The sequence below is a fragment of the Platichthys flesus genome, chromosome 3 (assembly GCF_949316205.1).
Source record: "Platichthys flesus chromosome 3, fPlaFle2.1, whole genome shotgun sequence".
In the NCBI taxonomy this organism is placed as follows: Eukaryota; Metazoa; Chordata; class Actinopteri; order Pleuronectiformes; family Pleuronectidae; genus Platichthys; species Platichthys flesus.
This window is the reverse complement of record NC_084947.1, coordinates 28,225,666-28,239,828: the sequence shown is the minus strand read 5'-3', so window position 1 is coordinate 28,239,828 and position 14,163 is coordinate 28,225,666. Positions and strand designations below refer to the sequence as shown.

General features: G+C 40.1%; 1 protein-coding gene across 1 annotated transcript in view; it reads left to right on the top strand.

Moving 5' to 3' along the window:
• The first annotated feature begins 10,722 nt into the window (after positions 1–10,722).
• arid3c (AT rich interactive domain 3C (BRIGHT-like)) overlaps positions 10,723–14,163 on the top strand; it is an 84,721-nt gene continuing 81,280 nt past the window's right edge. Inside the window, exons 1-2 of the mRNA XM_062381163.1 lie at positions 10,723–10,761; positions 11,008–11,619. Of these exons, the coding sequence (XP_062237147.1) occupies positions 10,723–10,761; positions 11,008–11,619 (651 nt within the window). The remainder of the gene's footprint in view (positions 10,762–11,007; positions 11,620–14,163) is intronic.

Sequence of the window (14,163 nt, the reverse complement as noted above, 5' to 3'; positions counted from 1 at the left end):
TTGCTGAGAACTTGTGCTTGTTGTGCAAACCCTGTGTCTGAGTCAAAAAGATAGACATCATCCCAAGAAAAGAAACAGTTGTAGCATAAGCATTATTGATTATCTAGATTATACAGCTAATATTTATTCACAGGATATAGGTAAAATATAGTCACAAGATACAGAGAAACATAGATATCTCAACAGTAGGGAGGGGGAGCCAGCAGTGATTGTAATGCACGTTGCATTCTTTCTAGAATGAAAAGATTAAACTTTCACTGTAGATTTCCGTGCAATAGGCTAGACAACATGAGTTAGTAATAATGAAGTCATCCGAATTGTCCAACAAGATTTAAGGGGTATTAAGTGTGCTGTAGCCCACTAGTAGATAAATAAAGGTCAGTGGGGGTCTTGTAAGAGAGGAAAATCTATTGTTTTTTGTGTTAGTGGTTGGAGATTAGCAGGTGAACTATCATTAATAGAGCGTTTTTTAATATGATACATTTATCATAGCTAGATAGTTTTAAGCATGGATAAGTCCAATTTTAAAGAAAAATTGTACTTTGCGTTGTAGATCTGGGATGAATTCATATTAAAATCATAGCTGTCCTTTTCTCTAGCATAAAGAGAGGTGCAGAAACAATGGTAAGGTGACAGGTCGGCATGAGTTGAAGATGTCAGATGTTTTCTGAACCACAGGACACAGTAATTATACTCAGAATAAAAGAAGGCTTAATAAATTATTGAAGAGTTGCAGTGAGAAGCAACTAATTAGCTTTTCATTATTAGTGGTAGTGGTCAGTGTGTGACAGATGTGAAGCTATTGATTGCACCCAGCTATTTGGTTGACAATCCCTGGGGGTTAACCATTGACAGGATGGAGGGGTCAGCCTCTCAATGGCTCAAGGTGTAGTGTCTGGTCAATAACCCCTCATTTGGAACTCCCTCGCAATTAATCTAACCAGCCGCTGTGGCTAACTCTATTTTCAGAGAAGTTATTCATATGAATGTGTGATCCCTGTAAAATAAAGTAAATCTGCTGCTGAAATCACCAATGCCCCAAATATTGTCAATATTTTCGACGGCCATGGAGCCAGCAGGTCCAGGGGAGAAATTAATCGTCTGAAAATTACTGAGACAATGAAACAATAGTAGACATAGATTATATGACACTATTTTGTATGTTATCTACACCACAATACAGTAAAATGAACCCCTTTCAACATGCATCCCACCACAGAAACCAGTTATATCCTACCTATTACATAACTCACATATGAGGTACACATTAGAGGAAGTTATATTATAAAGACTGACACAATTAATCAATATCTCTAAATAATTCGGATGAACTAGTATTTAGAGATAATGTTCAGGGCAGACCAGGGGTTGTGGTGGTTAGCACTATTGCCACACAGGACGAAGGTGTACGGGTACTCTTCTTCCTAACTCATCAGCACTCATCAATCATGTTGGTACATTGTGAAGCATCAGCAAGAGTCCAGACAAGATGCCGGCGCTCAGAGACAACTCATCTCCCGGGATGAATGGGTTGATACAACGTTTCACAGCAATAACAGGAGCCACAGAGAGTGTAGGGAAACATATGTTGGAAGCATGTAACAACAACCTGGAGATGTGACAGTGACCATGACTATGGCAGTGACCTTGTTGGTCTCATCAACAACAAAAATGTCTGTGTGTGTAGGTTGCCAGCCTACCTTTACACATTTGAAGGTGATGTTACAAGACTGAAAGCTGAACTGAGCCGAAGTTACTCCTGGATTTATCAGCCCTAGCCACAGCACGTGTCTAGCTGTCTTCCCCTCTCATTGGCTGCTCCATCCGACCTGCCAGAGAGTGGATTTGACATCCTGGATAGCCAAGGCTTTCCTCCGCTGACCGGTCAGGCGCAGTCAACAGCTGAGCGCTCCTCCAGTTTTTAATAATATCTTCTATCACACAGCACACAGCCATGGAGACATTGGAGATCAGTTATAAAAATCAAAAAACTCTTCACTTTCAAACTTCTATATCCAAATAATATTGGTTTTCAGCCTTCACTCTTCCCAGCCCAGGAGACTGACGTGGCCGTTCCATCCGTCCAGGGACATCTCCGACGAGCTCGTTGGGTCTGGCACGAGACTGCACCACCGCTCGCAATCAACGGATGGACGATCGTCATCGTACCCCTGCTCCTGATTACAAGCCGGGTCAAAGGGTCTGGTTATCGTCTCGGGATCTTCCCCTCCAGACGGAGTCCCGGAAGTTGACCCCCAGGTACATTGGGCCTTACGAGATCGATCGGGTCATTAACACGTGTGGTTAGACTAAAGCTTCCCCCTTCATTGTAGCCTGACGTTGTCAGACTCTCAATTCTAGTCAGAATGTGAGTCTGAGACCGCTCCATTGGGCTGTGATTATGGGGAGTGTTTCAACTGACCAGGAAATAAAATTCCTCTTCAGTCAATTGGATAGACCTACAACCAATCAGAGCAACGTAGTATGTGACGTCTGTTAAGCAACGCATTGTGAGTTATTTACTAATGCCGGGTTCACACCGGACGCTTCAGCGCAGCGCAGCGCCAAGCCTTAAACAACAGCTGGCTCCCATCCACTCCCATGTTAAAACTTTGTGCCGGTCACACCGGAGGCTTAAGCGCCAAGGCTGCCTCGCACCGTGCAGCGATCGTTTCGGCGTCGAGTATTTTTTTTTTGCGCTTGACGCGAGTGTATCGCACCAGGAAACACACTGAAAAACTATTTTAAACGATATTGATGACATATTTTATATCATATAAATGATCAAATATGCATCCCATACTTTGAAGTCCCCTTCTGTTGTCCTGGAGTTTTAATTTGACCAATGACATTATTAAATGTCCCCCTCTGCCCATCCACTACAGCCACACAAGCAGTGATACAGATAAAAAGAGAGAGAGAGGGGGCTACGTATTCTCCACATAGGCTTGAGTGGAGAACACGTAATTTACCCCCGACACCCGACATTTAACGGAGCAAACAGCAAAGTTCTTCAACGTGGATGACATTAAATTAATAATTGAAGTGGAGAAGTACAGTGAGTTGTATGATCCTCGGAACATGTTGTATAAAGACAACACCAAGGAGGACACATGTTGGGACGCTGTTGCTTAATGTTGGAGCAACAAGTAAGTATATGCTTTAAATCTACTGGATCAACGGGTGATATTATTAGCGCTGCCCGGCGGTTCAGCGTTGCTTCAGTGTCCGGTGTGAACAGCCAAGCGCCGGCGTGATAGGGATTAAGCGCGGTGCTTTGGCGTCGCCTCCACGTTCTCTGTTCCTCTTTCAAAATGAATGCGCTGTCGATGTCTTCTAAAACAGACTCAATGGCAGCATCTACACATCTCAGCTCTCCAGCGGCAGGCATGTTTGTTGAAAACGAATTCAACCCAAGGGCACTTTGATGACGTGGTTGATTACGTTACCGTTGATCATCTGTCCATCATAGTATAAAGCCCGCCCTGACAATCTGATTGGCCCGGTCGGGCATAATTTCTCCTCAACGGAGCGACTCCAGACCGAACTCCCCGCTCACTAAAATGTTGTGAGCGGGGCTAAATTCGTCTGGCATCCAGGCTACCTTCATTGAGGATCCACCCTGCTTTCCAGGTGTCTCTCCTCAGGCCAGTATCCACAAGCCCTCTAAGTCCTCCAGCCTAGCCCCCTCCACCCATCCTGATCATAGACAATCATCCTGCTTATACAGTGAGTAAAAATGTGTATGTACGTCGGCGAGGTCTGGGTTTTCAATACTTGGTGGATTGGGAATGGCATGGGCCGGAGGTTTGGCACAATCATCAAAAGGTACTACATGAAGTGCTTTTGCCACCTCCTGGTCTTACATCACATTACACTCGCCATCTGCCATCTCGAACCACAGACCAATCTCTAACTTGCCATTTCTGAGTAAAATATTGAATGACTTCCTCTGCACCAACACTGTGTTTCTAGTCTGGTTTTGGAGCCTAGCAGAGTACATAGATACCTTTGGTAAAAGATGAGAATGACCTCAGAAAATCTACACTAATGACAAGAAGCACACTGTACTTTCCCAACATTATCCCATGGCAGCATTTTACACTGTAGATCATAATATTCTGCTGGAGAGACTTGAAAACTGGGTCGGCTTCGGTTGTTAAAGGATTCAGGTCTTCCATAACTGGTCGAAAATTCTATGTAGCCATGATTGACCTCAACCCTACGAAGTCATGTGATTTCAGTCATATGATATCCACGATAAACTATTGTAAAGGTGCTGTTGATTAGATTTGGTTAGAACAGGAAATAGACTGGAGTTTAGGTGTCCCACATTACCCAATGTCCCAAACAGAATTCACCCTCCCTGCAGTTCGGTATCTATGGAAATGTTGATGTGTCTGTCTTCTCCATGGACCAATGTCACTTCACTGCATGCTTGTGAAACAATAAGCAAAACTATAAACTGTAATCTTAATTAATTTAAGTTATATGCAATATAGTTCTCACTCGTGATGTGTAAATGAGTATTCAGTATTGCTCACTTATGTCAAGGATTTATTCATTGACACTGTCTTAATAAATGATTATCTTACTAAAACTTTCATTTTACCCTATCAAACCTATTGCAGTACTTTCAGGTTTGTCAATTTGCTCAGTCCCATATTCCCTGCCTTTGCTTAGGTAAAACCTATTAGATCTATATATATTTACATTTGATCTATAGATTTGATTGAAGCTGGTCAATAACACGGATCATTATTGATCTCCATATCTGCTTTGCTTTTATCTCCCCTTATCTATATCTTACTTTCTCACCCTCCTAAATATAGCCATGTGTTGTATTTGAATTTTATGAGGCTTCTATATTGTGTTATTGAGTATGCATGATAAATACTTACCATGGGGAGGTGCATTGGGTAAAAAACAACAGCATATAGTTAGAGAAAAATAAAAATGTCAAGACAATAGTCATATAATGCAAAAACTTGTACCTAAGTCATGAGAGGTTATAGAATCTGTTTCATTGTTTCATTGAAATCTGTTTCATTGCTCCGTGACATATCTGCATATTTGCACTCAGTTGTTTATATATATTTATACATATATATACATTATTTTCTTATTTTTAATTTTGATATTCCATTTTATTCTATTTTACACTATTTCTATCTTATTTTATTGTATACGTTGTTATTACTTGAGCATTGTTAGAAGAGAGCCTGAGACTCAAGCATTTCACTGCCAGCGACTGCTTAATGTTATTGTTGTGCATTTGACAATAAAAATCTTGAATCTTGAATAAATGCTGCAAAATATGGGAAATCTATGATTGACCTTAGCACTCAATGGACTACAACTTATGAAATTAGATTGTGCTATGCTATTTTTATCTCATACAGATGGTCAATCACACAGTGTCAAAATTTGAATAAATTGATATACAAAAAATGTTAACTAAAGTCCAGCTAAAAGGGAATGAATTGGGGCGAGGAGACATGGATGTCCAAATGACAAGGGGCTGATAATTTGATTAGGTTAGGATAGGGTAAACTATGGGAAGGATTTGGGCAACCTAAATTTACAAATGAGAAATAACTCAAATTAATGCATGAATGCAAGTCCATGTAAGCAAATTTTGATTGTATGAAAGAGTTTGAGTTACCCTAGTGTGTGTGTTTGTGTGTATGAAACCCTGTGGGGAGTCCCAAACACTTAAGATGTTCTAGTATAATCTTCTGCAGACACTGGAGAGCGCTGTTCTACAGCAAACTGTCAGCTCAACACTGTGTTTACTTAGAACACATTTCTACATTAAAAAATACTGTGTATCCTTTAAATAGAAATATGTGTGAAGTGTTTAGAATGTAAAATAATAATTCAGAATGCTCTTCTACTCTCAAATGCATCTAAAATAAGACACTGCCATGTAAAAAAACCTGCGTCTGGTTGATTCTCAGACTGCACTGTAGCAGTAGCAATATGAAAGAAGATTTGTTTTAATAGAACTTTACTTAATACATACAAAATGTATGTCTTTATGGCTCTAATCATAAAATCAAGAGTAACACTAAGTTTGCTACACTATAAACTAAGCACACTTAGCTGACTATGCAATGACAATATTCAATCACTGAATGAACCTGAAACAATCAGGATCCCCACAGGCCATACAACATATGTCACTTCACAATTACAGTAGCAAACTGACCCTTACTGTAGAGTAGGAGCCAGAGCTTTCAGCCATCAAGCCACTCTCCTGTGGAGTAATATACCACTTTCAGCTCAGGAGGCTAACACCATCTGTTCGTTTAAGAGTAGGCTCAAAACCTTCCTGTTTGATAAAGCTTATAGTGAGAGCTAATTAGTGCGGCAAAACGTTACTTTTCCTATGTTCTAAAATAGGAAGAGTTTAGTTTAAAATGGCATAGAGGTATTGATGGCTGATCTACTGAGTGGGCCACATGGTTTTCATCATACTACCATACAAACCAATAGCCAGGCAGATTTACCTTGAGCCTCAGTGTACCCAAAAGTTCGGCCTGTATCATTGTATCAAGGCAAAAAACCCTGATGACGCTAAGACGCAAAGGGAATTTATGACACATGACCAGTGTTGCCGCAGTTACTTTGAATGGAATCCGCCACACTGGATCCATCACCGCGACCCATGATGCGCGATCCAAAAACCGCAATCCATGGTGCGGCCACAGAGGCCCTGGATCTGTGGGTGATAAAGCAAAGGGATTCCGGGGAAGGGGGTTAGGGATGGAGAAGAGGAAGGAGAAGCTGGAAAAATAAGATCTGTGTGTCATGTGTCATAAAATAGAACAAGTTACCATAGTGTCTGCCTCCCGAACTGAAAGTGGTAGATTATTCCACAGCAAAGGGCTTGGCTCTGGCTCCTACTCTACTTTTAGGGACTTTAGGGATGACAAGTAGGCCTGAATTCTGGGAGGGGAGTGCTCTAGTGGGTTTATAAGGTACTAACAGCTCTTTAAGGTAAAAAGGCTCTATATTATTAAGGGCCTTGAAGGTGAGGAGGAGAATTTTTAATTCTATTCTAGATTTAACTGGAAGCCAGTTTCATTTCTCTTTTCATTGTTCTCGTCAGGACACGTGCTGCTGCATTTTGGACAAGCTGTAGAGTAGGGGTCGCAAACTCAAATTACCTGGGGGCCAATGGAGGCAGTATCTGGGTGAAAAAGGGCCGCATCAGGTATTCCACAAAAGAAACTTTGCTAAAAAAATCCAAACTTCTCAAATATCCTTATTAACAGTTATTTAACTTCAATGGGTTCTTCTGAACATGAATAGAATATTGAAGAAAATGAACGGTTCTTCTGAACATGTTTTCTCTTGCCTACTTCTTGCTGCCAGATCCGGTAACTCTCGTATCAATTTTTTTTTATTAATTATATTAATATGAATATTAAATAAAGTTTTTAAAGAAATAAAAAATAAAATATAACAATATAATATGATCACTAGAAAATTACGGAGCTCCTGTTGACATCGTTGGATAAATTACTAATTTGTGGCCACGCAATAACAAGATAATCTAATAAATTATATATAAAGCTTTCTTAACAACAGCATCACAATTTCATAAAATAATAACAAATGCAGACTTCTAAGATGAACCAAAATAATTATGCACATCGTCATGTACAGTCTGTGGCTCGGTACGTAAATGTCACCACCAGAGGATGAGGGAATTTAAATCATTAAAATTCATCCACACATATCAGGTGTGAAAAAAAATGTAAAACAGCATACAACAGGATCGAAGATCACTCCCAAGTTCCAGACTGTTTCATTGGAAGCAAGGGCAATGTCGTCTAGCGCAGCTTTATCATTAGATAATGTATCTCTAAGGTGTTTGGGGCCAAGTATTATAACCTCTGTTTTGTCTGAGTTTAATAAGAGAAAATTGTGGGTCATCCAGGTTTTTATGTCCTTGAGACATGCTCAAAGTTTAGTTAATTGATTACTTTGTTCAGGTTTTATTGACAAGCATAACTGGGTGTCATCACCATAGCAGTTGAAATTTAGTTTGTCCTGATAATGTTTCCTAGTGGAAGCATATATAATGAGAAGAAAATTTGGCCGAGCACTGAGCCCTGTGGAACACCATGGTTAACTTTGGTGCGCACAGATGACTCATTGAATCATTATTTGCATGAATTGAGAGCCATCAGAAAAATATTAAAAGGTCATTAGTGACTTTTGCCAAGGCTGTCATTGATTGGCTCTAAACCCCGTCTGAAAGTCTTCATATATATTATTTTCCTGGAGAAACTCACACAGCTGATGGGCTACAACTTTTTCTAAGATTTTAGACATGAAGGGGAGATTAGATATTGGTCTGTAATTGGCTAAAACCTCTGGGTCTAGGGTGGGTTTTTTGAGAAGGGGTTTGATTACTGCTACTTTAAAAGACTGTGTTACATAACCTGATGATAATGACAGATTGATTGTGTTAAGTAACAAACTATCAATTAGGGGGAGAATTTCTTTAAGTAATTTTGTAGGAATGGGATCTAAGATACAGGTTGTTGGTTTAGAACCTGAGATTATTTTGGTAAACTGATCACGGGTGATCAGAGAGAAGCTGTTTAAGTAATGGGTAGGATTCTCTGCCGTTTCTGAGATCTCTGTTATTTAGAGATCAAGGAATACTGGGTTCGGTGTAGGTGTGACTCTCTGTCAGCCTGGCTACAGTGCTGAAGAGAAACCTGGGGTTGTTTTTATTCTCTTCTATTAGTTTTGAATAGTAGGCGGCTCTTGCTTTGTGGAGAGCCTTTTTATATTCTTTAACACTATTCTTCCAGTCTATGAGGTTTTCAACATTGTTTCTGGATCGCCACTTCCTTTCTAGTTTTCTTGATTATTGTTTTAACTCATTTGTCTGGGAATTATACTACGGAGTTAATTTATTATGTTTGACATTTTTCTTTTTTAGAGGGGCTATTGAATCTAATGTTAATCGTAATGAGTCTGTAGAGCTATCGACGAGGTGGTCGATCTCAATGGAACTCAGGTTTTTAAAGAATTTGTTCTTTATATCTACGGATAATACTGGTTTAAATGTAATTGGAATTATTTCCTTAAATTTAGCTACAGCACTATCAGGTAGACATCTAGAAAATGAGTTTTTTATTAGTGGCATATATTCAGTTATTGAAAAATCTTAGGTTATTAAATTATGGTCTGATAGAACTGGATTGTTCGGAAGTACTGTTAAATTTTCAATTCCGACACCGTATGATAATACAAGGTCAAGTGTGTGGTTACAACAATGAGTAGGTTGATGTACACACTGACTGCAACCAATTGAGTCTAGTATCGAAATAAATGCTACGCTAAGGCAATCTTTATTATTGTCAACATGAATATTAAAGTCACCAACAAAAATAATTGTATCTGCTTTAGGATTGAGTTTGATAAAAACTCAGGGAATTCTGTTAAAAATTCAATATAAGCCCTGGGAGCACGGTAAACTACAGCAAATATGATTGGCTGTTGGTGTGTCCTGGATTCGCGTGGAAGACTAAGAACCAGACATTCAAATGATTTGTAGCTGAGTATAGGTTTAGGATTAATTGATAGACTGGAGTTAAAAATAGCAGCAACTCCACCTCCTCACCCAAATTCTCTGGGAACCTGTGAATTTATATGACTGGGGGGAGTAGATTCATTTAGACTGACATATTCATCAGGATGCAGCCACGTCTCAGTGAGGGATAATAAATCTATGTTGTAATCGGAGACTAGATCATTAACTAAAATAGCCTTAGTTGACAGTGATCTAATGTTTAAAAGACCACATTTAAAATTCTTAGTTCCCTGTGTTGTTTCAGAGGTTGTTTTAATTTGTATTCAATTATTGTGTGGAGTTCTCGCTCTGTTATTGTTTAATTTCAATAATTTAATCGGATAGTGGACAGACACAATCTCTATGGGGTTGTGTGACCTTGGTTTGCAGAAGGGAGAACACCGGGCATACAGCATACAGATGACCATGAACATCAGTTTTTTTATAAATACTTAAAAAAGAAAATAAATAATTAATTAAATGTTAAGCATATTGTTTAAAATAGCATTATACTTATATAAAAAACAATGGCAAACCGAATGTCTCAATTGTCATTGATTGTCATCTCAATTGGCTTTGTGTTGCAATATTAATATTCCATGACTTCGAAAAGATATACCTATCAGTTTACTTCTATCCTATAATTACCATGTAGCCTCAACTACAAAAGTTTTGAAAAACTTCTTTATTCTAAGGTAATTTATAACAGCATACCATATTGCCGATGACATAATATAGTTAATCAATTAAATGTAATTTTGTAATTTATTCTGTAATGTTTACATGGGTACTTGAGGTTTCCTGCTTCATGGGAGCAGGGGATGAGCAGACTAGCACTGGTGTAACCGTGTCTCTCTTCATATTGTATTTTCCATTATTGACGTGTTGTTCGCAGAAGGAGCAGGAGAGCTGATCTCTGCCTCCAGAGGTCATTCTCACTTCAGTTGCCACTTGTTGCCAAACGCAGCTCGGGACTCTCCTATTCATCACACAATTCAAGTATTCTCTCAGCCAACTATCGACACTAGCCTATCTGGAGGCTGAGTGAGTGCAGAAATTTACCAGGACTGAAGGAAGACTCTTGTGATCCGCTTGATAATATTTCGCAGCTAACAGAGAGAAGCATGGTTGATAACACACGTGTAGCAACTAAATCTGCATTGGTAAGCGTTCAGGATTTAACTTTTTCTTATTTTTCAAATCTACTAAACATTTCGATGAGTCAAAAAGTGTTTTAGCCAAATAGTGCAACTTTATCCCGTTGGCTTGTATGATGCTGTGCTTGTCTTCAAATACACACACTTCAAGATCGGACACCATAACTGTCTCAGTATAAAGGTAGAGCGTGTGTTTTATTTTCTAAGTGCCTGTAATAATCATTACCTGACCATTATCTCGTCCCTTCACAGCAAGGCTGTTTCTCGTCCGCCGGCAGCCTTCCAGTCCAGGCTCCCTCCGTCTCCTCCCATAACCCGTTCTCCGGTATCCTATCCAACCAGGCCGGCAGCGGCGGCATGAAGCTCGAGGCAGTCATGGAGAACCTGCAGCGGCAACAGGCAGCGCGTCTGGCTGTTGAGGAGAAGCTCCGAGAGAAAGATATTGAGTCAATGGCTGAGTCCCAGATACATCAACAAGCTCTAGCTTTCCGCCACTACCAAGCAGCGATGCACGGCGCTCTGGCTGGCGGAGCTACCAACACGTCCCACGGGATGACGCTCCCTATCCAGGAGGTCCGCATATTTGACGGGGACTCATCCAAATCGGACAGCGTTAAGGAGGGGAACGAGGAGGCAGATGACACGGAGGAGCTGGAGATCATGGATGGTGATGAGCAGGATGACGGGGACGGGTTGGACCACTACCAGCACGGGCAATCCTTGGTCCAGGCGACTGGTCTAGCTCCAACGCATCTGATGGCCAGAGTCCAGACAGCCTTCACCCAAGCCCTTCGCGCAGAGTCTCCATCGGGACAACCCCAGTCCCAGCAACCTGAGTGGACCTATGAAGAGCAGTTCAAACAGGTAAAACACCACGGACTTACTGAACATGTAGGTTATCCATATTATATTGGGCTGATGCTGGACGTGTGTGCGAGTTAGAATTAGGTTTTCTAATAAAGCAGAATACATCAAGGGTATAAGAAACTGTAACTAACAACCTAGTTTTGTTAATGGATAAAAAAGTCGCCTTATAAAAACTTGTTAAAATCAAGCTGTTGGAATACAAGCTATATTGGAAAAGAGCTGCTGGGAAACTGGATGAAAATCCAAGCTTTAAATAATGTTGGAAATTACAAAGATTTAAAATTGAATTCAAATTTGTTATGGAAATATTTGATTGTGTTGGTCCATTTTGTTAATGGTAATAATAAACTCTGGTGATCCATAAATAAATGCTTAGTTTTAGTTATCAATATTTTGGTACAAGGGTAATCCCAGAAAGTAAGTGGTCATATGGTCCAGTCAGTCCAAGGGATATTTTTGCACTTAAGCCAAAGTTATTCCTATGAATGGCTCATAATTGATCTTCAAAGCTTCAGACTTGGTAACTATTGTAAAGGTTTGATTTTTATAACATATTCATTGTGCACATAGTTCATACTGAGCGTTCACTTAGGGCAATTCCTGTGGCTTGTGGCTTGTTAATGACAGTAAGTTATTTCAGCGGCTGTGGCGTAGAGTGGTCGTCCTCCAACCTGAAGGTCGGCGGTTCGATCCCCAGTCTGAACAATCTGCATGCCGAAGTGTCCTTGGGCAAGATGCTGAACCCTGAATGGCCCCCATAGAATAACAAAGTGCTGGGATAGATGCACTGTATGAATGTGTGTGTGTGATTGGGTGAATGTGAAACTGTAGTGTAAAGCACTTTGAGTGGTCATCAAGACTAGAAAAGCGCAATATAAATACAAATCCATTTACCATTTACCATATATTCAGCTGTCTGTATATTTAGAGCTGGCAGCAGACAAATCTATACTCTCTGAGTGATTGTGGATATTCCATGTCATCGTTGATTTATAATGGATCATTTTAAGACTTCCCTAAATGTGATGTACATTATAGTGACTGCATTAGCGCTGCACATTAAAGCAAACAGCTCATGGAAATGTTGAGAGACAATTATGTGTGGAGAATGGTGAGAAAATTCACCATCCAACACTTGGTTTTCTTTTCACCATACAATAATAGTATGGCATTCTTGACATTAAACATCATTAGATTTTTTATGAGTTTTCCTTGTTCAAGTTATTAGATATCATGACCAATGGAAAAGCTTCAACAGAGGGAATTAAGATAAAGCTATCATTGTCATTACAAAACCTAAAAAAAATGTATTCTCTCGTGATTACACATGCATGCTTCATGAAAAATCAGGCTATAAGCTTCAAAGATTCCTCAGGATATGCAGTTACAGGGGTCATTTGTATGTAGCCATTCAGTGTAATGGTCATGGGACATTCAAATGATGTTTATGGCCACAAGGCAGACAGAGTGGAGCCAGTGTACTAAGCATGCTCAAAGCTGCAAAACAAAACCACATTTGAAGGCAGTTAATGCATCTTTTGAAATAGAAACAGGTTGGGCCTAAACAGGCACGTGCACAGGCATTTTGAGGGGCAGGTGCTCAAACCCAAAAATTGTTTATGAAATAAAAAATAATAATACTGAATAAATAAATAATGGCTCCCCTGGACCAGGTAGGGTTACTGATTCTCCCTCATCTGTTTTATAAGTTGTTGGCCGGATCCAAGATAAAAGAGAGCTGCTACCCTGAGCTGCTTGCTGCAGTTCCCTGCTCTCTGCTTTTGGAGTCTCTCTTTTCTTGGCATTATGCTTTATGGGGGGGGCTTGTGAGCGCCGCGGAGCATGTCGGGGTGAAATTCTCACAAGAACTCAAATAAATGCCCCATCAGATATCAAAAAATTTGGGGGAATTAATGACAGAGAGAGTCATTTGTATTCTTAAATATTGATGAATGAAGAAAAAATTGGGATCCAGCAGAAGGGCACTTTTCTCATCCAGGGCAAAAGGGCCAGTGCTTGAGCACCACTAGGGGTCTATCTGTGCATGTGACTGGGCCTAAATATTAAAGGCCCCACTGAGGCAGAGAAGTTTGAATCTGATCTGAACTAAAAGGGACCAGTCTGTGTTTACACTACTCCTTAATAACTTCCCAGACCTCAAGAACAACATGAAAGTCAGTGCTGGTAAAAACTCGTGAAAAACGTAAACTTACACAAGATTCTTTATTTTAAAATTGTATTAAACAAGAGACAAACGTTTAGTGCAAAGAATGGTGACATGCTGCTCACCTAGCTCCAACCTACAGCAGAATCCAAAGAGATGAAACTGTAAAACTTAAGAGAAATCCTCGTGGTGACAGAAAAAGATGATGAGAGGAGACTGAATAAAGACCTTAGACAGAGTGACACAGATCCTCAGTCTAAGAGGGAGGAGTTGTTGCATGTAGTTTTGGAAGCAGGTCAGGAAATGCAGGAAATTGGACCTGGTGGTATTCCTGCCTGGCACACAACCAGAAATGCTGGGATCTCCCTGTTTGGCAG